The 26,788-nt window shown below is 40.9% G+C and overlaps 1 protein-coding gene across 1 annotated transcript in view; it reads right to left on the bottom strand.

Moving 5' to 3' along the window:
- Positions 1-1,731: 1,731 nt before the first annotated feature.
- Myrfl (myelin regulatory factor like) overlaps positions 1,732-26,788 on the bottom strand; it is a 76,297-nt gene continuing 51,240 nt past the window's right edge. Inside the window, exons 14-25 of the mRNA XM_090353668.1 lie at positions 22,683-22,846; positions 22,226-22,286; positions 18,824-18,909; positions 15,808-15,882; positions 15,672-15,724; positions 15,369-15,554; positions 10,379-10,441; positions 9,483-9,570; positions 6,133-6,207; positions 2,522-2,645; positions 2,146-2,220; positions 1,732-2,013 (exon numbers count right to left, since the gene is read on the bottom strand). Coding sequence (XP_090209794.1) covers positions 1,927-2,013; positions 2,146-2,220; positions 2,522-2,645; positions 6,133-6,207; positions 9,483-9,570; positions 10,379-10,441; positions 15,369-15,554; positions 15,672-15,724; positions 15,808-15,882; positions 18,824-18,909; positions 22,226-22,286; positions 22,683-22,846 — 1,137 coding nt within the window. The 3' untranslated portion in view covers positions 1,732-1,926. The remainder of the gene's footprint in view (positions 2,014-2,145; positions 2,221-2,521; positions 2,646-6,132; positions 6,208-9,482; positions 9,571-10,378; positions 10,442-15,368; positions 15,555-15,671; positions 15,725-15,807; positions 15,883-18,823; positions 18,910-22,225; positions 22,287-22,682; positions 22,847-26,788) is intronic.

The raw sequence follows: 26,788 nt of genomic DNA, 5'->3' as shown, positions 1-26,788 counted from the left end.
GGTTCACAAAAACCCTTAGTGGCAGGCAAGACTATAATAGGAAAAGGAAACACAAAGAAGTTAAGGGAATTTTCTAAGACACACCAATGAAAACTTAACTATGTCAGCTCTGGCTCAAGTCTCCTCACTCTCAGTTTCTAGACATTTAACCAGGAGACCTCACAGAACCCAGCGCCGGAAAGGTGGGCTTCTATATTCAACACTACTGGTAAGTTCAAAGTCTCTGGAGCTGCTTTGTACAGGCTTTAAACAACCCCTCATCAAAAATGCCTCAGGTTCTAAATCCTTGGATGATTCTTAAGAACTCAACTGGTTCTTTAGAGCCTGACACAAAAATCAATGAAATATATACCCTTGAAGACATGAAAGCCAAAACACTTTTCTCTCTGCCAAGTGAAGGTTATATACCATAGTGTCTCTATGAATGAGGTTAATATTTAGCATTGCTAAGTGAGCTGTTACTCTCTGGTACAATATAAATAGATGAACTTAATGACAGGCGGTTCCTGCTTCCTCATCCTTCAACCTTCCTTCTATCCTATGTTATGGCTAAATGGCCTCTAATCAGCTTACAGACCCTGAAGAAAGATCACTTAGCAGAGCCATTAGTGGTTTGGTGCACTTTTGGTGGGTCAATATCTTAGTTGTAGTCTCTCCTAAACTCCAAAGAGTTCCAAAGAAATGAGGAAATCCTCAAGGGGTTGTGAAGTGGTCTAACAGACAGAACTGAAATTGAGCACCCGAAAAGCTGGCTTAGTTTTTCTCCATGCATAACTTGTCTGTGCTTCAGTTTCCTAGTCTGGACAATGGGAAACCAGGAACAATTTCCTTCCCTTCTTGGTATCACAGGGTTGTGAGACTCACATGAGAGACCTTGAAAGTGACCCACAGCCCAACAGTAAGACAAGGGTGCACCAACCACTCAGCAGTCCCTTGCCCTGGAACTTCACTGACACTGACTTGGCTCTCCTTGTCCTAAAATATAGAATATTTTTGAAAATTAAGGTGTCATAAAACTAACCAAGAGACTATCGCCACCATCAAGATGGTTGTTTACTTTCCAATCTCAAGAAAGAGCCCCTGCCATGCAGTCGACCACATGCAGAAGCCCGGGGAGCCAGTCAGGAGACAAGGCAGGGAGGAGGGGGAGCTAGTAGTACATGCAGATTTAGGACTCTAAATTTGTTTGAATACTTTTGAATGTGTTCAGCAACCTGGAGGCACCAGAGCTTCTGTCTGCCCGAGAGGGTACATCCATCACATAGCAAGGGGAGTGTCCCTCACATGTTACAAAGCAGAGCAGTAACTCCCTTCTTTAACACACTACATTTTACACTCGTGTTCATTTTACACTCTAGGATTTATACACACGCGTGTGCGCGCGCGCGTGCACACACACACACACACACACACACACACACACACACACAGTAACCCTTTGCCTAAATGGGGGCTCAGCTCCAGATAGCACTCATTTTCTCCCCAAACCCACCTGCAGGGCCACCAATCACAGTTGACACCAGGGTAATGTGACATTTTTTGCCGCTTTTTCCCCTCAAAAGTTTAAGAATACACTAAGACAACATAACACCTAGACCTGGTTATTTTGAACTCTCATACAGATTCTAAATGCCAGGAGCGAGATTTTTCTACAAGCACTGTTAACTCCAGGAAATGTTTGCTTCAGAGTCATGGCAAAAATCAAACACCTCATTCATGAAAGTTCCAGCAAACACTTTATTCTCCTCAATCATGTCCAGAACGGTTGGAAGCCAAACCTTGAAAAGAAACATCCTCCAGCCATACATTTTAAAGTTTTTTTTTGTTTTTTTCACAGGAAAGACAAAGTTGAAAGAGGATATTATTGTCTGTTCACTGAATATCTGGACAGTATTCTTCTGGTAAACTCCACAAAACTTGAATAAATTAGGCACAGCGACGATAGAAATAAAAGAAGTAATCTGTGAAGAATATCCCAGCAAAGAAAGGATCTGTTGAGCAGTCCGCTAAGTCCTGTGAGAAACAAGGGGAAAGAGAAAAGAGGATAACAGAAACATTAACTATCATGAAAGTGGTTTACTTGGTTTGTGTATTTAGTGGTCAATTTCTTACTTACTGAAAGAAAAGAAAATAAAGCAAGCTTACTGGTGCTGCTACCCGGAAATGGTATGCACTATCAGAGAACAGGGCCACGGGAAGGCTCCAGATGTGCTGGAATCCCTAAATAATGAATAAGAGAAGCCGCTCACAACCACATATTACACTCATCTGGAAAGCCTGCTGGCTCAGGAAGCATTCCCTTGATGACTATAGAAAGACCATTTATAACAAGCACTTTTGATAGCCATTGCTAGAACCATCTATTTGGGACTTCCAAAGGAAGACGCTGAGCCAAGCCCAGGGTCAGCAAAACTGAAGGAAATACTGGCATCAGGCTCAACGCATCCCTCCCTCAGTAGGGAACAATTCTAAAATTAACTTTAGATCACAGCCACGATGGGGAGAAGCCCGAGGGCCTTACCTGGGTCATCTCCTGGGAGATTTCCCCACTGCTGGGGATCCTCCTCTCTGTTTCCCTTTGACTGTGGAAGCATAAATTCCCGAGGGTGAATTTGCACTGGAAGACTATCAATGGTTCTGTGGTGCTTCACGAGACAAAGGAAGAGAGGACAAATGGGAAAGCAGTTACCAGTTCCTGCACTGGATAAGAAGAGGAACTCCCCAGACATTCACAATTGGCATGTTATTAGCTAATGTTCAAGGATGCCAGTAGGCTAGGTCACACCTGCCTTCAGATGACTCCTGAAGTAGCCTGTGAGGATGGCAGTCGTCTTATGTCAGATGTTTTATATTTTTAAAAATAATTTTGGGGGGCAGGGAGTTTGGCTTGGTGGTAAAAGTGCTTGCCTAGCATGCACAAAAACCTGGATTAAATTCCTCAGTACCACATACACAGAAAAAAGCCGGAAGAGGCCCTGTGGCTCAAGTCGTAGAGCTTAGCCTTGAGAAAGTCCAAGGACAGTGCTCAGGCCCTGAGCTCAAGCTCAGGACTGGCAAAATAATAATAATAGTAATAATAATAATAATAACTTTTGATGTATCTCTCTTCTTGTCACTGACTGGCAGCTGAATTTGCACTTATCTGAAGCTCCTATGATTTTCAGATTGTGGAAACTCCTGGTTTGTGTAGATAGCATTTGAAATACCAAGCATAGAAACGCAAGAGGGATTTGTGGGTGAGTCCTATTAGCAGTTACTAGTTTTTCAACTTATCAGAATGGAAGGCCTGCAAGAAATGATTGTTCTTCTCGAAAGGTCAACTCATTCATCATCACTAAAAGCATGAGATCCATCTTCCTATACAAATGTAGAATTTACAGTAGTCCTCTCTTATTCATGAAGATCAGTCAAGACCCCAGTGAGTCTTGTGTATGTGTACACACACACACACACACACACACACACACACATATATATATATATATATGCATCTATATGCGTCTAGTCATATGTCTGTATGTTCACTAGGGTCTCATTTATATATATATATGAATATACTCTCTTTTCCTTAAACATATATACATATGTAGATATGTATGTATCATATGTAGATAAAACTTAACTTATAAACTAGGTTCAATAGAAAGGTGACAACAATAACAACATAAAATATGACAATTATAACAGCACAGTTTTGGACAGTAATCACTGATGGGTAAGTGAGGTTGTAGAAGGATTCTGGGGAAAAGTGGAGTATTCTTACACATTATTTTCACCATATTTGAAAAGTGGCCCATAAACCAAGAGGCCTGAAAGGGATATGGCATGTAATCATATATTCTTCCACTGAAAGCAAGGAATGAAAAAAGGAAAAGCCATTGCAAGTTACTCAGGGAATGCTAAAGAATAGTAAATTCGCCTTTCTTAAATTGTACCTTTAGCTTTCTCTCTGCTTCGAGCTGTGGTCATTTCTGAGTCAAGAAACGACCAAGGCAAGCAGTTGGGTTCAGTATCATTCATTTCTCCTATGAGCTCAGTTGATGAGAGAGGAATATCAAGTCTAGGTGGAATGGAAGAGATGAGGGAAAGTGAATGATTGAAAAGTAGTAATAGACCTTAATCTATTACTCTTGTTCTCAGAGTGGGAGGGGGTGAGAAGGACAGAAGAGAAATAAAGGAGACAACGAAAGAAGAAAGAAGGGAAGAGATGCGATGAGAGGAGAGACTAGAACAAAAGACATGAAATAAAACCCTCTGTCTTCACAGTGAATAACTTACTGCATAGTTTTTGAGTGAAGTGGGTACAGAGTGCCCTCATTATTTAAAATATGAGAAAATAAGCCAAGTGTGGTGGTGTACACTCAGTAGGCAGAGGCAGGAAGATTAAGAGATCAAGGCCAAGTTGGGGGGGGAGCACAGTGGCTCACACCTGTAATCCTAGCTACTCAGGAGGCTGAGATCTGAGGATCAAGGTTCAAAGCCAGCCCAGGCACAAAAAGGACCTGAGATTCTTATCTCCAATTAACCTCTAGAAAACAGGAAGTGGGGCTTGGCTCAAAGGAAGGGCGGTAGCCTTTAGCTAAAGAGCTCAGGGACACTGCCCAGGCCTACTTCAAGACCCATGACCCCTCCCCCCCCCACACACAAAAGGGGCCAGCCTGACCTATGTAGTAAGACTCTCTGTCAAAGCACCTGGGACTTATTTAAACAGCACTTGCCTAGTACACACAAACCCAATTCAATCCTCAAGTAAAAAAAATATACATGAGATAAGAATAGGTTAAATGTTCTGTGATGTGGAAGGAAAGATAGAGATAGTGAAAATTACCATTTATTTAGTGTTAACTATGGATCAGGAAGAATGATGTCTTTACATCTATGGGAGGAGGCAGAACAATCATGGCTAGAAAGATGAGCTATTTTTTTTTTTTTTGGCAGTCCTGGGCTTGGGCTCAGGGCCTGAGCACTGTCCCTGGATTTTCTCAAGGCTAGGGCTCTACCACTTGAGCCACAGCACCACTTCTGGCTTTTTGCTACATATGTGGTACCAAGGAATTGAACCTGGGTCTTCGTGCATGCTAGGCAAGCACTCTACCACTAGGCCAAACTCCCGGCCAAGATGAGCTATTTTTAAAGCCCTGTCCTAGCTATGAAATTTAAAACATTTCTTAATCTCTCCATAGCCAAGTATTACATCTGTAAAGCATAAACTAGGAAACACCATCTTGGAAGTGTTGTGAGGATGATGTGACACCGTATGAGTGCATACAGTATCTGCCAAATTCTCTGTATTCAGCAAGTGGTTGGTACTAATTTCTCCAATAATTGCAGTCATTTACACAGCAGCTCATGTGTCCTATAATGCACAGCATAATGTAGTTTTCATTTTACAGCTAGACAAATGGAAGCTCAAAGAAAATAAGTGGCTTTTTTCCCCCCAGGATCATAGGATTCATGACAAAGATAGAATTTGAACCCCGGCCTTCTCATTTTCAAACTCTGACCCCTTTTCTTGCTTTGATTTGCTTATTTTCCTGGGACAAATGGATTATATTTACATTTACACTGTTACCAAGATTTTACCAAAATGTGCAGCCCTCCCATCCAGGGGCCATGTTGTGACTTGCATTCACATGCCAGTCAAAAGGAAGAGTCTGCAGCTTCTGAGGACCAGACCAGTCCTCCTCTTCACACATGTGAGGGTGCAGGGGAGAGCCCTCCTGTTTCCTGGAGAGGCCTAGGATTCCTGGCCCATTCCGAAAACGTCTCCTGAGCTGGCCACCTCACCACTCACCATTAGTGAACAGATTTTTTGATTTTTTAATTAATTAATTAATTTATTGTTGGTCCTAAGGCTTGAACTCAGGGCCTATCCTTGAGCCTCTCTGTGTTCAAGGCTAGCACTCTACCACTTGAGCCACAGCGTCACTTCTGGCCTTTTCTGTGTATGTGGTACTGAGGAATCAAACCCAGGGCTTCATGCATACTAGGCAAGCACTCTAACATGAGCCACATTCCCAGCCATAACAGATTTTTATCTCCTAACTTACTGACCAAATTGTGAGGTAGGATCAAACTTGCTGTTTCAACTAATGATAAAAACAGAATGATTTCTTACAGCCATACACTTACTTGATTTCCAGAGAGAGTTTGACATTGGTGGGTGTATTCTTATTAACCGGAATGTTATAATTATAATATCCAGGCCTAATTGTAGAAGAAAATAAAACCACAAATCAAAACATTCAGGAAAGACTTCAAAAGGTCTTTTGCCACTATTGTACATATACACTAAGAAATATTATATGAATAAATAATACCTACAAAGAATTGAGATTAGCATTATATAATTATTTTGGTGGTGGTGATGGATACTTTTCAGAAGTAATGATAGAAAGTCAAGGTCAAGACCAAACGTACAAAGTTAAGCACACAGGAGATGACTTCAATTCTCCTTACAGATGCACAGTTTTCAGCAGAAAAAAAATGAAAGGTTAGACCTCACAACTCCTCTGGTAAGATTGGAAATAATGCCAACTTTTTACTTCCTTTTAATCTTAACAGGAAGTACATACATTTAGAACTTGAGTCTGCTATAATGACAATAGCCCTGGTTATCAACTAGTGATGGAGAAATTTATGAGGCACACTTGCTTAACTTTCCCTCTCTCCAATTCCCTCCTCCAGTTTAAGACAGTAAAGGAAAGAGAAGATTCCTATATTGGTTCCTATAATGGAAATCTCCAGCAAAAAGGCATGTCTGTATTGAATACAAGGTCTCTTGTGACAGATAACCCCATAGATTATGTGAACTAAGTAGGGAAAAGGGGTGTTTAACTTCTCTTGAAATAATCATAAACTCAGTTGTTAGAAATGTGAAAGCAAAAATACAAGAATTGAAAGAGCTAACATTTCATAGTATATAGAAATATCAGAACTAAACATTGTGTACCTTGTATGTATACAATTTTTACTTGTCAAAAAAAAGAACTATCCTGAACATCATGACCCAAGCTATTATAAGGACACCTGCTCGGCTATGTTCATCTCTGTACTATTCACAATAGCCAGGCGATGGAAACAACCCAGATGCCCTACTGCAGATGAATGGATACAGAAAATGTGGTATATATACACAATGGAATTCTACATAGCAAACAGACCAGATAAAATAATGGCATTCACAGGGAAGTGGATGAATCTAGAGCGAATCATGTTGAGTGAGACAAGTCAAGACCTAAGGAACAAAAGGTACATGGAATCCTTAATATGTGGCTATTAAATCCAAAGAGTACAAGAGCGAGGACTCAATAACTGCATACCCAAAGCTATGGACATGGTAATGGAAATATAAACATAACTATATAGACATAAAAGCCTATGACTCTATAGACATAATGTTTTACTTCATAAATTAATATGTTTCTATGACATACAAACCCTTAGCCTAATTTTGATGAAGTTCTAAATACTAAGTCCCAGTGATTGTGAATAGAGATTCCCTCCTTGAACACTTGTGTGTTAAACTTGTCATTTAAAATATGACGTAAAAATCAACGTTAATAAATTCTTTAATAAAAAAAAAAGAACTTGGGCTGGGAGTTTGGCCTAATGGTAGAGTGCTTGCCTAGCATGCATGAAGACCTGGGTTTGATTTCTTGGTACCACATACATAGAAAAAAGCCGGAAGTGGTGCTGAGGCCCAAGTGGTAGAGCTCTAGCCTTGAGAAAACCCAAGGACAGTGTGTTCATCCCCTGAGCTCAAGCCCAGGGCTGGCAAAAAAAAAAAAAAAAAAAAAAGGAACTTATAAAAAGGTAAGAGTGTGACTTACATACCAGGTTGAAAACTATTATTTCATTGGATGGATATAATAAATATATACACAAAGATTTGCCTTGTGGTCAGCATTGCTTTATTCATCTGGGAAGCTTGGATAAATGGAATTCATTTCCCATTATGTACTTTCCAATATCTGCATGCTTCTAGCAACCCAGTTTAGTTTGACAGCACTCTGTCTTATAAGTCTGAAATGCATATGTGAGGAGAACAGGACTGACTTTGAATCCTCTCAAGCTTTTCCACAATGACCTCCTACCACATTAATTAATTAGTCTTTGCTACTTACTAGATGAGTGATCATAGGCAAACTTTTTTAAGCTCATTGACTGCCATAAAAAAGGAATAAATAAAACCAACTTCTTAGGGTGTTTATGAGAATTCAATGTGATGACAACATCATCATAAGCAAATTACAAAGTACTACACAAGTTATTTGTATAACTCAGAACCACCAACATTTCTAAGTTCAACCAGGAAAAGAAATAATATTGAACCACCTCTTGCTTCCATATATTGGAGTTCATTTCGCTTAGCATCATCTTATACATACATAGCTACTGAGATGTATACTAATTATTACAGGTTTTCTTAGTTGTTGTTTTTAATGTATTGTGTGAAATTATTTCTTTTTTCTTTGGTTTATCCCCTGTTGTCACTGTCATTTGATTTTGGTACCTTGTGTCTTGTATATATGTTTGTTTGAATTAGGAAGGGAAAGAGAATAATGAAATGGTGAGACAAAGGAAGAAAGGTGAACCAATGCAACAGTGATACTCTCAAGACACTCGGTTGGAAATGAACTTTACAACTTGGGGAGCGGGGCTCGGAGCAGGGAAAGTGGGAGAAAAACAAGGGAGGAGGTAACAATGTTGGACACAAAATGCACTCATTACCTTACATATGCAACTGTAACCCCTCTGTACATCACCTTGACAATAAAAAGTAAATTTTTAAAAAGAAAAAGAGAATGCAGAAAATGGAATGGATTTGTGACATCAGTTCAAAATACAGGTGTTACCTTTGCCTGTGAGCCAATGAACATCTATCAAATGCAAACAAATTCCCATTCATAGAGCCTACTGGTGCTTACTGAAGCTATGTATCCCTGCCTCCAGACATAGCACACCAGATGGAGTGATAAGCAGACACTGGAGATGCACGCTACTGATAGCTTCTGCAATATCTAGACTCTCCTTTCCTTCTTCTGAAAAAGCTGAGATAAGCTACAGTTCCAGCAGTTAAATAATATCCCTATTATTAAAATATTATAAAGATCAGTTTACTCATAAGGGGGCTATGAGTACCTAAGTTTGTTTTTCTTCTCTATAAAATTCCCTAGCAGCTCTGAGTCTGTGGTGACTATCATCTCAGAGTCAGTCACATAGCTCCCCTTCCCCCTCCCCCACTTTATACTTTGCACTTAGCCATTAAACCAGGGGACTAGAATCACTGGAGTTGTGGTTTATTGACATTTATGAATACCAACCGATTTACAAGTCCCATGGTCACTGAATAACCAAGGTGTTTTTACTTAAGGAACAGTGTAAGCATGCCTTGACTTTAGTTATTGTTCCAATCTCAAACCTAGAGTTCAGAATAAATTCCACAAACAAAGGTGCTGTTCGGGGGAAAGCTTACCCACCCGCACTGAAGCATTCTACTGCAATACCGCTGGTCTATTATCTGCTGGATTTCCATAATCTGAATAGAACTGATGGTTGTATCAATCCCTGAATTGAGGTGAGGAGAAAGAAAAGAGAAAACTAAACACTTGTAAGTGGGAGAAAAGGATAGAGTTCTAAGGCCATCCACACATAGCTGAGAGTAAAATAAGTTTCCTCCATGAATAATAGATTCCATTTCAAGTGGAAAAAGGAATAGGGACCAAGGGTGTTTTGCTATAGCCAAAATTAAGAACATTAGTAAAAATCCAGGTTCCCAATAAATGGCCCCATAACATCCAAAAGAAGTTCTGCACTGTGAAAATCCTACTAAGTGAAAATTTACTAAAAATAGAGGGCTCAAAATGAAGTGCACTCTTCTACTTCAGAAAACAAATTCAATCTAGTTAGAAGAAAAAAGACAGGGGGCCGGGAGTTTGGCCTAGTGGTAAGGGTGCTTGCCTAGCATGCATGAAGACCCAGGTTCAATTCCTTGGTACCACATACATAGAAAAAGCCGGCAATGGTGCTGTGGCTCAAGTGGTAGCACTCTTGCCTTGAGAAAGCCCAAGGACAGTGCTCAGGCCCTGAGTTCAGTCCCCACAACTGGCAAAAAGAAAAGACAAGACAGGGACATTAAATAAATTATTTAAAATATGGGGCTCCATCATAAGTTGTCTGGTATCGGGTGACAATTTCTAATGCCTCATTAATAGTCAAGCTGGCATTGATTATATAACACATCACCCCATGAATGTGGCATGGAGATGGGGTACAGCCTTTGTCCCTGCTTCCCACTCCTATGATGCTTTCACAGTTGTGATTCTACTTGACCCCCACAAAGGCAAAATAAAGTGTCACTTAAATGCCAACTTACAGTCACTCCTCCAGTCAGGGGTGATGAGCACATCTTTGGTCAGGAGGGATTTGCTTTTGTTTCCTGCAGAATAGACACATGTGTCAGTCTTAAAACCTTGTTCAGAATGAGGGAAACCCAGGTATCCTTTCTTTTTTGTCTCTTCATTCCCTTTCTCTCTTTCACCTTTCACCTGCCTCGTCCTTACATTCTTGATTTAATTTGCCTCTAAGAAGCCATCTATCATGGGATGAATTGCCTGTCCTCAATTATACACTTAGCCCCAAAAGTCCTGATCCTCAGAATGAGACTGAACTTGGAAGTGCTTCAACTTGGTTGCTAACACAACCTGACAAGTATCCCTATAAGATCAGGAGATTGGCTCATGTAGGGAAACACCAGGGATGGACAGGCACAGGGGAAAATCTTGTGAGAAGCCAGCAGGGGGGTAGCCATGTGCAGACCAAGGGTGAGAGGCCTCAGAAGAAACCAGATCTGCTGTTCGCCAAGAACATGGACTTCCTGCCTCCAGAACTGTGGGGAAATGAACGTGTACTCTGTTACACTATCAGAGAAGGCCCTGCAGCAAACAGCAGTATCTATGGCATAATACAGAACAGCAGGGGTTTCACCAGTCAGAGATCTGTCACTAGATTGTAGGGCATATTATCTCTGGATCATCTCTGAAATTTGCATGAACTTTTGCCCTTTCGTGGCTAAAGAACCTCTGTGAACATTCTTTGAATCCACTGTAAATCCTGACATATGAGTCTTGCATATTCTAAAAGCCATTTTTTTCTCTGATTGATAACAAGCTAATGGTCATTTTATTTCTCCTCGAACTTCTGAATTAGTAATGTTTCTAATTAATATTAGATTTAGATGATCTGGGTTCTTTACTGTGCACTTTAGTGCTACTATCTGAAGATTTTATGCTAATGCAAAACATGAAAGTAGGTGATCAGAGAATCTGTGTGTGAATAACTCCAGCTGCAGGAGACTTGCAGCTCCTGGGAGAACCCATTCCTCTGCTGGGAAGTGCTGGATATCAGCCTCCCCTCATCGAGCCTTCCAGTTTACCCCTTTATCTTAATTCTACATGAGTCAGAGGAACATAGTTTAATTTTTTATTTTTTATTTTTTGCCAGTCCTGAGGCTTGAACTTAGGGCCTGAGCACTATCCTTGGGCTTTTTCAAGGCTAGAGCCACAGCACCACTTCTGACTTTTTTCTGTGTATGTGGTACCGAGGAATAGAACCTGGATCTTCCCACATGCTAGGCAAGCAAGCACTCTACCACTAGGCCAAACTCCCAGCCCAAAAGAACATAAAGACCACTGCTCTGCCTAACCCAAGCCTGGTTTCTGATTTCTTTTTTCCTCTCTTTTCTTTTCTTTTCTTTCTTTCTTTCCTTTTTTCTGAGTGAAGACAAAGATAATTGCAAATTCCACAGTCAGAAAACAGGAAGGAGAAAGAAAGGCTACTACGCAGGTTAAATTAGCCTTCTGAAATATAAAAATATTCATTTCTCTTCACTTATTTTTCCTGTGGTCTTCCTCCCCTGGAGGAAGCTCATACAGTAAATGTGTTCTGGGACTTTGTAAGCTGTTAGCTTATTACTCTGCATCCTAGTGAGAGCTTTTCTAAGCTTTTTTTTAAATTTTAATTACTTGAGTTTCTTTTTTACTTTTATTTCATCAATGTTAATTGGTCTCTAATGCTTCAGAATCATCTGGTTGAAAGTCTATCATGTGGTTTTCTCTTCTTCCATGCTTGGAAGCACCAGGGTTCTAAGGGCCCTGGACAGAAGGGGAGAGCACACAGGCAGCAAAGGAGAGCTACTGTGCTTACACTGTCAGGAATAGCCCAGCCTGGGTGAGGGATAGCCTTTAACTGAAGGCAACCATGGCAGGGGGAGGATACGGAGGAACTTTCTAAGACCAAAGAGTAGACACATTCTGCATCATCTAGATTTGACCTCGGGTACGTGAAGACCCCATGTCCAAACAATGGCAGAATACTAGATAGAAAGAAACCTAGAACAGAGAAGCAAAGGATCCAGATTCCCATTCGAACTTGCTAGTAACTCAACAGGGAAATTATTCATTTGCCTCTTTGGGTTTGGTGTGTTTCTGTTTTTGTTTTGTTGGTTGTGGGGCTTGAACTTGGAGCTTGGGACTTGTCTCTAAGCTCTTTTGCTCAGGCTAGCCCTCTACCACTTTGTGCCATAGCACTATATCTGGTTTTCTCATGGTTAGGCAGAGATAGTAATCTCACAAACTTCCTGCCTAGGCTGGCTTTGAACATGATCTTCAGATCTCAGCCTCCAATGTAGCTAGGATTACAGTCGTGAATTGAACTAACACCTATTGATTGTATATATTTACAAGGCGCAGTGTGAGATTTCAATAGATGTATATAATACCAGGGCAATTGGCAGATCTATCTTAAACACTTATCATTTCTTCATAGTAGGAACAATCAAAATTCCCTCTAGCTCTTTTGAGCTAGTAAATGTGGTCAACCACAGTTACCCTACTATTGTAAGACAGTAGAAGATATAAAGAAGTTCTGTGCATGTTCCAATGAGGTCCTTCACACAGTGAGAAACTGCAGATGGAGTTACCTAATCCAGAAGTTCGGTGAGAAGAAATTGAAGACAGGATCTGATCGCCAAGTCATTTTAGCATACAAATGTGATTGATAGAGAAGGTATGGAGTGTCACAGGGTAAGCTGAACCTCCATTATGAACAGCCTCAGAGTGACCATGGAAGAAGGTGCTCTGGCTTTATAGAAGTTCACTGGCATAGTACACAACTTAAGGCAAAGCATGTGTTTGTGTAGTCTCCTGAAAACAGTTACTTAAGGTGGAGCATTTGTTTGTGTAGCCTCCTGAAAACAGTTTTTTTATATTCCTATTTGTGAGTTAATTAGAATGGAGTGATTTTCTTCCAAAAATTAAAAAAGAAAGAAAGCAGCTATTCCTTTTATCCAACAGGGCATTTGAAGTAAGATCTGGCCAGGCTGTGGTAGCTCACACCTTTAACCCTAGCTACTCAGGAGGCTGAGATCTGAGGATCAAGGTTCAAAACCATCCCCGGCAAGTTAGTCTGTAAGGCTCTTACTTTCAACTAACCACCAAAAAACTGAAAGTGGTGCTGTGGCTCAAGTGGCAGAGAGGGCCAGCCTTGGGCAAAAAGTGTCCAAGGACAGTGCCTAGGCCCTGAGTTCAAGCCCCAGGAGTGGGAAAAAAGAAAGAAGGAAAGAAAGAAAAGAAAAAAACAAAGAAAGAAAAAGCTCAGGGACAGTGCTCAGGCCCTAAGATCAAGTCCCACGACTGACAAAAAATAAAATAAAAAAAAAACAAGTAGGATCCTGTAACTTTATTTTATAAGCTATAAAGTAGGTCAGCTAATATAAATCAGCCTTTCCTGTTCTTAGACCTTTGGAACTCTACGCAGTTGCCTAAGGTCAGTGGACTGTGGACTTATAAAGTAATGTATCCCCCATAGATTTATACTATTTTTCAAATAATAGACAATAAAAATAACTGGAGATCAGGTGTGGTGACTTATGACTGTAATCCCAGCAACTTGGAAAGTAGAATAGCAGGATAGCAGTCTGAACCTAGCTCAGGAAAACAAAAGCCAGGTGTGGAGGTATATATACATCTGCAATCACAGCTGCACAGGAGTCTTGGATCACAACACTGAGGCCATCCCAGGCAAAAAGCAGGAGGCCCTACCTGAAAAACAGCTAAAGCAAAAGAGGGTTGGGTACATGGATCAAATGGTAGAATGTTTGCCTTCCTGAATTCCATTACTGTGAAAAAAAAAATAATATTCTCTAAAAGCTTAACTACATTTGCAGTTAGTTTTCCTTCCTGTTTTGTCTCAATCAAATCATTCTAGAAGTCTGTAAATAATGAACTCTCAGGAGGCCATGCATGGAGTTGTCTTCGGACACTGTACAACTCAAAATCCCAAAAGTCAAATATGCAAACCTTTCCCAAGTTTCTCCAGTTGAAAGAAGGAAGTGAGAACAGCTTCCCTCCCTCAGTGCATGGAGTAGACTAAAGCTGAGGGGCTGTCAGCTACGCTTAGGGAGGAGGGGTTATAGCCAGGCACCAAGAAACAGGAGTTCTTTCTTCAGCAGTTCTCATAGATGGGGGCATAGAGTTGAGCTGACAAGCACACTGCCATGGAAAGAAGCGAGATGTTATATTGAGGTACAAGCTTGCTCTCCTGGCACTTCTACAGCTAATGTGGAAGTGTGTGTGTGTGTGTGTGTGTGTGGGTGGGTTTTCTGAAAATGGAATGCAATCTTGTGTTTTTGCTGACTTAAAGCTTATCCTGGGCCGGGAGTTTGGTTTAGTGGTAGAGTGCTTGCCTAGTATGCATGAAGACCTAGGGTTCAATTTCTCGGTACCACATACATAGAAAAAGCCAGAAGTGGTGCTGTGGCTCCAGTGGTAGAGCTCTAGCCTTGAGCAAAAAGTGTCCAATGACAGTTCTCAGGCCCTAAGTTCAAGCCCCAGGACTGCCAAAAAAATAATAATAATAATAATAAAAAGCTTATCCTGTAATCTAGAATTTCTAACGTCTCCAGTATTTGCTCTAATTGTTTGGGCAGAGATTCCAGATCCTATACTATTATATTATTTTTTTAGTTCTAAATAGCTCTAAATATGCCAAAAAAAACCCAAAAGCAACCCACAAGTGTGTAATTATCTTATTTGTGCTACTATTACCATCTTTGTTGGGCATCAGTAATAAGAGTCTCTCAGTTGGTCAAGAAAAAACAAAAAACAAGGACTTGAATCAATCAACATTCCATTCTTGTGTAGGGAATTGGATGTGATAGTTTACAGCCAGTTGTGTCCATGTGTTTTTAAAAAATTTTCCACCCAAATTAGAAGAATGGAACCATTGTCTGGAGTCATTAACAAGATTATCCAAGTAAATATAGACAGTTTTCAAGTCCTAGTTGTTGATCTTAGAACAACATTCACCTGTCCATTGCCTCGGATGGATGTCCTTCTCCTCCTCGACCTGTCTTCTCTGGGAAGTCGGAAAGCCTCTTGTCATGCCCCAAATGGGGCAGCAGTATGTCTTCTGACAGGGCAGGATCTCACAGAAAGTGATTTCAGGCACTTGTGAGGAGGTCTGCGTGGTAGCCAAGGAAGCCAGAGGTGGTGCTGCAAGGCATGGAGCAGAGAAGAGGGAGGCGAACAGGAAAGGCTGTTTTCTTCTGTTGACACTTCCCCTGGGGAGCACAGGCCAAGCTGTGGGGGTGAGGAATAGGCAGGCCTTACCTGAGGGGGCGGTGGTGGGTGCCTGCACTGGCTCCTGAGAGCCTGTGATATTCCTGGAGGAGGAAAAGGAAATGGTTCCTGAAAGAAGCTTTCAAGGATCCTGTTCTCAAAAGGAACATGTGATCTGAACTCTCACCTTAGAGGGAGACTTGGGGCATGTTGGTCTTGATTTTTTAGGCTAAGTATGTAAAGGGAGACTATTGTCAAAGCACTGTTAAAAGAGAGAGGAGAAATAAAAAAGAAAAAGCATTATGTGGCAACTTTGTTTCCAGATATAACTCACACCATCAGCTGGTCAAAGATGTTCTCTCCCTCACAGGCCACACGGATGGGAAGGGCAGGGAAGGGAGGCTTCACTCACAGGGAAACCAGCACCACCATGGAAACCAGTCCAGTTAGGCTTTTTTGCCCTGGTAAGAAACAGTCCTGGGCTTTCTGCACTCAGTCTCCTGGAGCGCCCCACGTGGATGGAGTTTTCCACAGAGCAGGCTCCCTGGCCTTTGGCAGGCAAACATCCGTGGAAGAGTACAAGAGGAAGCATGTCAACAGCTGGAAGCAGCCCTCTGCTCCTCACAGGATAGAGCCAGGGCAAAGCTCACCCCCCTCCACACCCCCATCACAGGTCCCCTGGGCTGTCACACCAGGAGATGAAAGGAGGCAGAAGTTTAATCAGCTGTGGATGCCAAGCCCTTTGGTTACTTCTGACATCTACCAGCTGACTGTCTTTTCAGAGTACAATACACAACACTATGCAGAGGAAGGAAACAAAAGCAATCAGGTACTCATTTCCACATTGTCTGACTTCCTACTAATCTAAGTGTCTTTCTATCTAATTGTCAGAACTTATATATCCAGTTGGAAACTTTCCTTAGAGTCTGGGGTTGGGAGAGCTGACCATTCGCAGACACTGTTCTCTTTTGATGCATCTTTGGGGCTTAGCATGAGTTTTTCCATGCAGGGTTGAGCCTGCTGGAGAATCACGAGCTCTTGCTAAGAACTCTTTAGGAATTTATTTTTTATGAGTGGGATTCAAACATGTAGCACCTTCCCCACCCTGATGGGGAATGGAATAATGAGGCCTTCAGTTTGGAGAATGAGGTATGGAGTCAGGCTGGCAAGGTGCAGTTGTCAGGTGAAGGCCTCATTATTCCATTCCCCTTCAGGGTGGGGAATTTATGATCATATAATATATATGAAGGTGCTACATGTTTGAAAAACTCATGCTGAGCCCCAAAGATGCATCAGTCAGAATCTGGAGTGCAGCCCTGGTAACTGTTTGCTGTGGTCCAGTTTCCCTTCCTTTGTTCTCTCAGTCTTTCAGTTTCCATCACCCCATTACTAAGCGTTAAGTCCGTTATCTGATTTGCCTTTGGCATCTGCCTCAGTGCACAGCCCAGAGGACTTCAAGGACCCAAAAATAAGATGAACGTTTACCTTCTGCTTGAGTAATAAGCCCTCATTTTGATTCCCATCAGGTATGCCAGAGGCCAGAAAGAAGATAATAAACCTAATAGTTCCCATTTGGGACCTTCACGGCCCACAATATTGGAATTGATAAGATCTGGTACCTCATGTTTAGAAAACACTGTTGTCTTTGCCTTACTAGTTTTCCTATCTACTCTCCATATTAGGCTAGGAATCTATGTCTCTGGAGAATGTGAAATGTGACAGTTAAAGGTGGGTTCACCTTTCCTGTATTGGGAGACAATGAAAAAAGTGCAAAGGCTTCTGAGGGGAATATTCTGTGTGGTGGCCTCAGATACTCGGACATCTTCCCACAGTGGGAGTAGCCAGTCATACTAAGATGGGGTATAGTCGGTGGTCAAGTTTGTTCCCTAATACCCAGAGCTCAATCTCTCCAGCACTAAAATAAATAGGGGGACAGGAGGGTACAGAAGGATGTGCACTATCTGTAGCTGGAAAGCTGGTTTAGATCAAGGGAGAGAAAGCACCCTGGGACCATCACTTACTGTGACTCAGTGAATGATTATCTTCCCTAAGAAAAGATCCAGCCACCAATCCTTTCCCATATTCACAAAGCATTTTCATTCTCCTTGTAAATAGTTAGACTAATCCTAAGAAAGGAGTATTCCCAGGCCCAGAGAACACAGGCAGGGTGACCAGAGGTCAAAGGGCAAGAGGCCATCCCAGCAGCAGAATACTGAAGACCACAGACCTGAGCCATCCCTCCTAACAAAGGACCCCTTTCACTTCCCAGCAGAGGGATTGTGGTAAAGAGCTGCATGGTTTGCTTAGCAAATACTCTCCTCCCTGATTTAATAGCTCTGAAGATTTGGCTGCAAGGACAACATAGATGGATTTTCATACACCTTGATGCCCCTTTTGGTATGACATCTTCATTGCAGAATCCAGAGGAATCCTAATGAATATGAGTGGCCAAGGACAGTAGATTACATTTGATTTCCTACTCACTCCTTCCCAGGTAGTATTACTTTTAGAAATACTACTTCAGTTCAGGGAATCGTAGGAAGCCACTGTCTAAAAAAAAAAAAATCCAGGCATAGTGGTTCAGCTCAAGACTTTCATTCTAGCTACCTGGGAGGTAAAGATCAGGGGATTTCAGCTAGAAGCCAGACCAGGGGAAGAATAGTACTGTGAGACCCTCTTTAGGCCCGTGGTTGGACAAGGTAGCACAGGCCTGTCATCCCAGCAATTCAGGGAATCACAAATAGGAGAATTTCAGTTCAGATGAACCCAGGCATAAAGTGACATCCTATCTAAAATTCAACCAACACACACAAAAAAGTGTTGGTAGAGTGGCTCAAGTGATAGGCCTAGCAAGCACGAGACCCTTTGTTCAAACAAACCAGAGGCTCTGGGAATGGGTATATGGCTTGAGTGGTAGAAAGTTTCTCTAGCATATATGAGACCATGGGTTCAATCCTCAATCCCTCAATCTAAAAAATAAAATAAAATAAATAAAATCTGCCCCTTGTGTCACAATGATGTGCAGGATGAGCTGTAAAGGGGCATCGTTATCTCTAAGCTACCAAAGGTGAGTGCCTGGTCTAAAAAGCTGCTTGTATTCAAAGTAAATAGAGCAATCCCTGGGTCATACATGAGAAAAAGAAAGCTTGGAGGAGGAAGGGAAACTTGACATACAATTGTGATTACATTCAAGTTTTTCTTACCAAAATGTCATCACAGCAATTAGACTTAGCACCAAGGTCTGGAAAACCCAGTTAGGACACAACTGTTTATTTCCTGAAAAATAAACCTATAGAAAGGTTCATTAATGAACAATTGTACATGGGCACCATAGATGTGAGAAGGGACCCTAAAACTCTGCTTCCAGCAGGATCTTCCTAGGATGGTTCCTAGCTTGCCACCAATTTACATCTCTCTCCTCCCCTGCTTCTAAAAGCAAGGCTCCTTAGAAGCCTCCCCAAGTCCCACTCTCTCCTTAATATCATTCCTTTTTCCGACACCTAGAAAGAGCATGCCCATCCATGCCATTCATTCACTTGCCACTTATTCTTAATTTTCTGAGGGAAAACAGCTTGTGAGAGGAGGCACTATCAGAACCCAGATGAAGTCTTCTCACAAGAGAAGACTTCAGAAAATCAAAAGTTCTTCCTGAGGTAGAGGAATAAAAGCCCAATTGGAGAATTCGCATCATGGGAAAGATTTTTGTGCACAAAATACTGCTGAGAACTCCTTGCATCAGTATCTAATTCTCCCACCTGTTCATCAGGACAGCTCTGAATGTCTTTCTTAATGTATTCTCACATCCATCCAGGAAATAGTTATGGGATGTAACTAGGTACAACACTGTGAGGAGCATGGAAATGAATAATTCAGTATCTATGAAGGGCTAAAAACTACTGGTGTAACACCAGTATATGTTCAAGAAGTACAGGACAGGGAGTTGCAAGCCTGGTGGGGAATCCAGCTATAGTTTTCTGACCATCTAAATAAGGAACTCCTTGTCCAGAACCAGTGGCATACACCTATAATCCTAGCTACTCAGGAGGATGAAATCTGAGATTACAGTTTGACGTCAGCCCAGGCAAATAAAGCAGTTTGAAGTCAGCCTAAGCAGAACAATCTGAAGGACTCTTTATCTCCAATTAACCAGCAAAAAAACCCCCAAAAAACAGGAGGTAGAAGTGTGCCTGAAAAGGTAGCCTTAAATGGAAAAAGCCAAACAAGACTGTGGGGCCCTGAGTACCTAGAACCAGAAAGGAAAAAAAAAATCTAGTTTCTACCTCATAGTGGAAGTATTTTGTTTACTTCATTGTAGACAGATTGAATAGAATCATATTTTTTTCTTACTGGGAGGTATCAGAGAGTAATTAAGAAATAGCTTAAAACTAATCTTGTAGTTTGTTTAGGTTTGTTATCGGATTCAGGAAAATATCTTCAGTGTAAGATGAAAGATTGATCACATACAACTGGTTAACAAGTACACAAACACTCAGGGCTGTTGGAACTGAGTCATGTGTGTGAGCCACTAAGAAAACCATTCTGAATACCAAGAAGTCAACGGTTTGTACCATTCCTGCTTCACTGGAACTGATGTGCTAACAAGTGTGTCGAACAGAGAAGGCACGCAGTGAAACTTGTTGAATCACTTGGACTTAAATAGTGTTTTTCTCAGAATAAGTGCTTCCCCATCCAACCTGCTGTTGAATTATTTAAAATTTCCAGTGTTTTGCTCAAAAAGCCTCTGACCAAACATTTAAGGGGCTTAGAGTTAGACGTGAGTTCTGAACAAATCATTGAAATGTTCTTGCTCTTCATTTTTCTCATCACTAAAATGGGAGTAATAATGCAATACGTGCTTAAAATTCAGCATTATTAAGCAAGTCTGACTAATACTGCAATGGCTCTCCAATTTGGACATTTCAGACATGCAAAAGGAATACTATGTAACCTATCAAAAACCTAAATGCTTCCCCCCAAAATCTGTTTCAACAGATTTCACTTGGCCTGGGGTATAGAATCTCACCTCACCTCTGAGGGAAGTAATGAAAAGTGTATAGCCATATTCACCACCTTGCCTCTTCCCTCCTCCATATACCCTACATTGTAACTTTAACTTGAGGGCTTCCCACTTCACCCCACATATGCAGTGCAGGAACCAACCACCATCTTCTTCCTTGTCTTCACCATCCTCCTTAACCAACACCAACCTAATCCTTCCATGAAGCTACTTTCAGCTCCCAGGCTTTTACTTATGCCATTCCACCCAAAACCTCCTCCTCAGGTGCATGGCTGTGTGACCATAGCACACTGTGCCTTTAAGGCCAGGCTCCTGGAAATGCTGCAGCTCTCTGAGCCTTTGCAACACTTAGCACCTCATATTCAACTGTTCTTTGTATTTTGTGCCTTTCAGTTTTCTTAGAAGAGATCACATCTTACTTATCTTTGCCACCAACTGGCTTCTCACAAGCCTTGGATGGGTGTTCTTTAATGCCCCAACTCCAACTCTCTCTGCACACACCCATACTCATACACACACATCCAAGAAATTGTGCCATCTAATGTTTTCACTTTTCACTGTGAGCCTTCAGGGAATATCTTCAGACAGGGCTCTCCATTTCTACATTCATCTTGCAAATATTTCTACTATGTGCTATTCCCTGGACAAACAGAGTAAGGAAGTCAGGTACATGGCCTGCTCTCATGGACGGTGCATTCTGGTCAATATTCTGAGATAACTACAAAATAACCAGAATCTGTGGGTAAGATTGTAGATGACTATGATGCACTGAGCTGATGGAAATATAGATTCCGTTCCCGCCATCCTATTTCAATTTGGTTAGTACAAAGAGCCCCTTTCCCACCCTGTGATTTTGGTGTTTTGTGTTTACTGAACAATGTGTGCTAGGCTCTGTGAATTATGGGAATAAGGAGCATTTGAGCAGGAACCCAGGGCATTATGGGAAAAAGTGCCATGATGGGCCTCATGTTGTCTTCCATGTGTTATATCTGCCATTTAAAAAAAAATGACTTTCTACCTATCATCTAGCTCCTTCATCACCCATCCCTGTCAACCCTAAGGGTCTGTTCAACTTAATAAATGATTAAGCTTCACTTTTGACTGGAATTGTCTTTTTTCATTAATCATATTTTAATCTTCACAGGTAAGTGAATGTCTAGCCCTCAATTTGCATATTAAGGGCTAACTATCAAAGGAAAGGGAAGGGTTTGGGGATTAACTGCAGTCCCTTAGGGCTCCTCTGAAAGAAAAGGTAAGGGCTCAGGTGAGGTGAAGCTTTCTCATGGAGCTTGTAACACAGGGCTAACTGACTGTGATCGCTTCTGGGTTCATCTGACCAGACAATGCAAGCATAAAAACACCAGGGTATTTCTGAAGTGAATGTGTTCTGGATTCTTTTCTCTAAACATTTGCTATATTTGGAAACAGCTAATACTCCACAAAGGACTAATGAAGTGCATTTGGGTGGAAATTAGGGGAAATCATGAACAGATAAATGGTAGGAAAATGGTTGATCCATTTCTCTAAGGACTTTTTCTTTTGTATAGAAAACACAACTTTGGTTCATTATAAATTTAAGTCTAATTACCTTGTTTTTTTTTGAAATGGTCCTTCTTGGAGAAGATGTGCTATCAGCTCTGCTAAATTTGCTTTAAAAAGAAAGAAAAATTGATTACTATTCAAATGCCTCTGTAGGAATTATATGACAAAGGCCCAAACTGTCACAAACGTAGAAGAGTGATAATTTGAAGAGGGGGGAAAAAGACTAAAGCAATTTGGAATGCTTTTATTTTTTTTGGGGGGGGGGAACTTAACTAATCATAAACGAATGCATTCAGCATTACATGGCTCTTTTTCTCAGAAACTGAACATAGGAAATATATATTTACTGTCTTTCTTTCCCAAGGGAATATGTCCTAAAACATTCCAAGAGAAGAATAGGGGCCTTTATATCACACTATATCATTCGGAAAGACCAATTAGTTTGATCTGGTAATGAAACAAGCCACTTCTTTCCTGGATTCCTATACAATTGATAGACATACCTTATTGAACTTGCTCCACTGGCTGAGGACTTCCAGCTACTGAGGCTCTTTAGCCTGGCCAACTTCCTGTTCCATACTTCTAACTCTTCTATTCTTTCTTCAAGGTTGTTGGTTAGTTTACAGAGCTGCTTTACTGCCCCTACATTTTCCATGAAGATCTGGTCCTAAAAGGAGAAATAATACAAACTACATGCGGTCACAGTTTGAGGTTACCAAGGAGCTGTCCATAGCCCATTCAAAGACAATTGAAGCACACCATTCCTGAACACACACACATAAGGGCTATTGAGTTTCAAGGTCACTCAATATAAACCTGGAAAAGCTCAGAACTTAAAGGATTGTTGTTAAACTGTTAGCTGTATGGTAAAAATGCTTCTGATCAATGTGCAATAAAATGGAAATAAGCCCTGTAATCCAAGAGAGAATTGAGCAGAAGGCTGTTGCATGTTGAGATACCCAAGATTTATTTTCAATAGCCATCATGTTATATTTAAGCTCATAAAAGAAGACTTTGAATGATGATTTGTGTGTGCATCACTAAATTCCTGTTAAGAAGTGACTTTGGCTTTCCCTGAAAAGATGCACATCAAATTTCTCAGGTAAAAGAGAAAGCACTGAAGACCCCAATTTGGCCGAAATGGTAGGGCATACATGTCATCTCACACTTGGGAGATTCAGGCAAGAGGGTCATACGTCAAGAATAGTCTGTCCAAAATACAAACAGACAAGCAAAAACTCAAAAGAAAACCAGAAACTATAAAGGCTTTTCTCTACATGGGAAAAATGTGGAGCCTCATGTGAAATGTTCTAATGCTTTGGTTTAGGTTTCATCATTCACAAATAAGGGCACTATGCAACCATGAAAGGATTCATGGTTGCTACTGATGGTATAGCATTCATATACTATCTCATAATGGCATGAAACAAAGTCTACAACACAAAGTAAGGGTGCATAATACTATGATCCCTTTAGCCTAAGAGAAGACTAGAAAAATATACACATTTTCTTACATTGAAACATTATAGACTACGTCAAAACTTAAAATTTTACATATAATATAAGGAAGATACGGGGTAAATGAGATGGGTAAAAACCAGCATCTCTAAAATATATTTTGTTTTAGGAATTTTCCTCTCTCAAAAATTGTATTTAAATAATTATACAACAAAATTAAATGCCAAAATTCCCATAAACAAACAGCAAAAGTGAAGAAATTGCCTAATTTGGTACTGAGATTCTGGGTTTGGCCTTCCAGAAAGAAACAAACAGCAAATAAATCTTAAAGTTTTGGTAACTATGTTATTAGCAACGATGATATGTACACTTTTCCCATCATATACATGTTTAACTGGATAGGACAGATACTTGCATTAGAAATTGTTTATTTTCACATTTAAGAAAAGAGCTATAGTCAAGCTGGGAGTCTGGCCTAGTGGTAGAGTGCTTGCCTAGCATGCACGAAGACCCGGGTTCAATTCCTCGGTACCACATGCATAGAAAAAAAAAAAGCCAGAAGTGGTGCTGAGGCTCAAGTGGTAGAGCTCTAGCCTTGAGAAAGTCCAAGGACAGGGCTCAGGCCCTGAGCTCAAGCCCAGGACTGGCAAAAAAAAAAAAAAAAAAGAGCTCTAGATATCAAAACAGCTAGTAATTATAGGAAAACTTTAGTTTATGGAATCTGGAAATATTACTATGAATTTCTGGTATATTTAATTTTTTTTCTTTTTGCAGCCCTGGAGCTTGAACTCAGGGCTTGAACACTGTCCTTGGGCTCTCAAGGCTAGAGTTTTACCACTTGAGACACAGCACCATTTCCAATTTTTTCTATGTATGTGGTACCAAGTGGTACCAGGGAATCGAACCTGGGTCTTAGTGCATGCTAGAAAAGCACTCTATCACTAGACCAAACTCCCAGCCTTGTATTTGATTTTTTTAAAAGAAAAAAACACTCTTCTGCCCCCTGAAAAGTATTAACAAGGTAATTTCCAGCTTACTAACAATGATCACCTTCACTGTATACTAAAAACCATTCCACTGAATGGAACCAGGACTCTTTGTAGTCTCAGTAATTCGTGGAACTGTTTGAGGAGAGCCTGGAACACTTAACCTGGACAGCAGAGAGCTATCACCGAGTACTGTGATTATGTCAAAAATAACTCCTTGAGGCAAAGATAGAAGATCAAAGCAATAATACCACAATAGATCAAAGAAAGGACTGTGTTTTAAGAACAAGCAGAATCCTGTTCAATTTTTTAAAATACTTTAATGGGCTGGGAAACAAGGTGCCTGCCAGTGGTCCCAGCCAAAGTTGGTATATGATGCTATCTGAAAAACCAAATTAAAAGCAAAAGGGTTGGGGGTTTGGCACAAGCTGGAGAATACAAAGCCATGAGTTCAAACCCCAAACAGGGTGTGTGTGCTTATGTGTGTGTGTGTGTGTGTGTGTGTGTGTGTGTGTGTGTGTGTGTGTGGTGTATTTGGAGAATATTCAAAATATTCATTTTGTGAAAATTAGTAAGTAAAAGAACCAATGATGGGGCCGGGAGTTTGGCCTAATGGTAGAGTGCTTGCCTACCATACATGAAGCACTGGGTTTGATTCCTCAGTACCACATATATAGAAAAGCTTAAGTGGTGCCTTGTGTGGCTCAAGTGGTAGAGCACTAACTTTGAAGAAAGCCCAAGGACAGTGCACAAGCCCTGAGTTCAGTCCTGAGAACTGGCAGGAAAAAAAAAAGAACCGAAGAAGCTTTATCCTGCTTTTCCTGACGATCAGCTCATATTTGACGAAGGAAAGTTCTTTATTTTAGAAGAACTCTGGAGAATAAAGAAGAAATGATATGGTATCACAATTTTCCTCTCCTAATAAAACAATGAATTTAGGCAGTAATTCCCAATGGATGTATAAAACATGTTTTCCTCAAGAGGCCTTTTAGCCCTGACTCATGAGAATCAAGCAATGGCTGCAAATGTCCAGTTACTCATCAATAATGATGGAAAGCAGACTTTACTTCCTTCTACTCAAACTATCCAACACCATATGTCTTCGCGTAGGTCTAATAGACAAGGTGATAATTCATGTGGCTTCCCATATGATAGGAAATAAAACTAGGAAAGAAATTTACTGCTAACTTCCTGATTAAAATTTTGGCTTGCCATCACTTTACAGATCCAATGGAAAATTACCAAAAACATAAATTTCCAGGACATGTTATAGGGATTAAGTTTTGCTAAAATACTTAAAGTTTTTTTTTTTTTTTTTTTTTTTTTTTCAGTCCTGGGCTTGAGCTCAGGGCCTGAGCACTGTCCTTGGACTTTCTCAAGGCTAGAGCTCTACCACTTGAGCCTCAGCACCACTTCCGGCTTTTTTCTATGTATGTGGTACCAAGGAATCGAACCTGGGTCTTCCTGCATGCTAGGCAAGCACTTTAACCACTAGGCCAAACTCCCAGCCCCAATACTTAGTTTTTATTTCTGTCTCCCACCTTCACAAGGAGGTCAGTATGAATGTGCTCAATATATATATATATATATATATGTATTTGTTTATTAGAAATAGGAAGCAAAGGGGAAAAATAAGATGACTGGAAGGGGGTTGGGAGAGGGTAATTGGGAGAAAATGACAACATAGGCATTTGTGAAAGGAGAGCTATTATCTGGTATACAGTGGATTCTTCATCTAAAGCTTATCTTCCACTCTTGTCCCCTTCACACTCTATTCTCTAACCATCCTCTAACTGGCTGAACATTGTATACATCCTCCAATCTCTGGGACTAGTACATGCTAGGCCCCTTGTCATTTCCTCCTCCTAACTGCCCTATACTTGGTGTCCTATTTACCCATATAATAAATTCCTAGAGAAGGGGATCAGAAGTTAGAGCCCACCTCTCACACTAGCAGACCAACAACTCAGTAGATAGTTGATAATCAAAAGAAAAAATTGTTAGGGTCCGTGATCAAAGGAACGAGTCTGACACAAAAGCAGAAGTTGGAAGTTAGGTTAAACAGAGTTTTATTCCGCGCCTAGCATCGAGAATCACACTGACCCGTGAGTGAGAGAGCCACCCCGCCTAATCTTACAGGCTACTTTTATAGGCCCCAGCCATGT

The sequence above is a fragment of the Megascapheus bottae genome, chromosome 2 (genome assembly GCF_031878675.1).
Source record: "Megascapheus bottae isolate mThoBot1 chromosome 2, mThoBot2.hap1, whole genome shotgun sequence".
Lineage (NCBI taxonomy): Eukaryota > Metazoa > Chordata > Mammalia > Rodentia > Geomyidae > Megascapheus > Megascapheus bottae.
The sequence above is the reverse complement of the archived record's forward strand: the minus strand, read 5'-3'. Positions and strand labels throughout refer to the sequence as shown.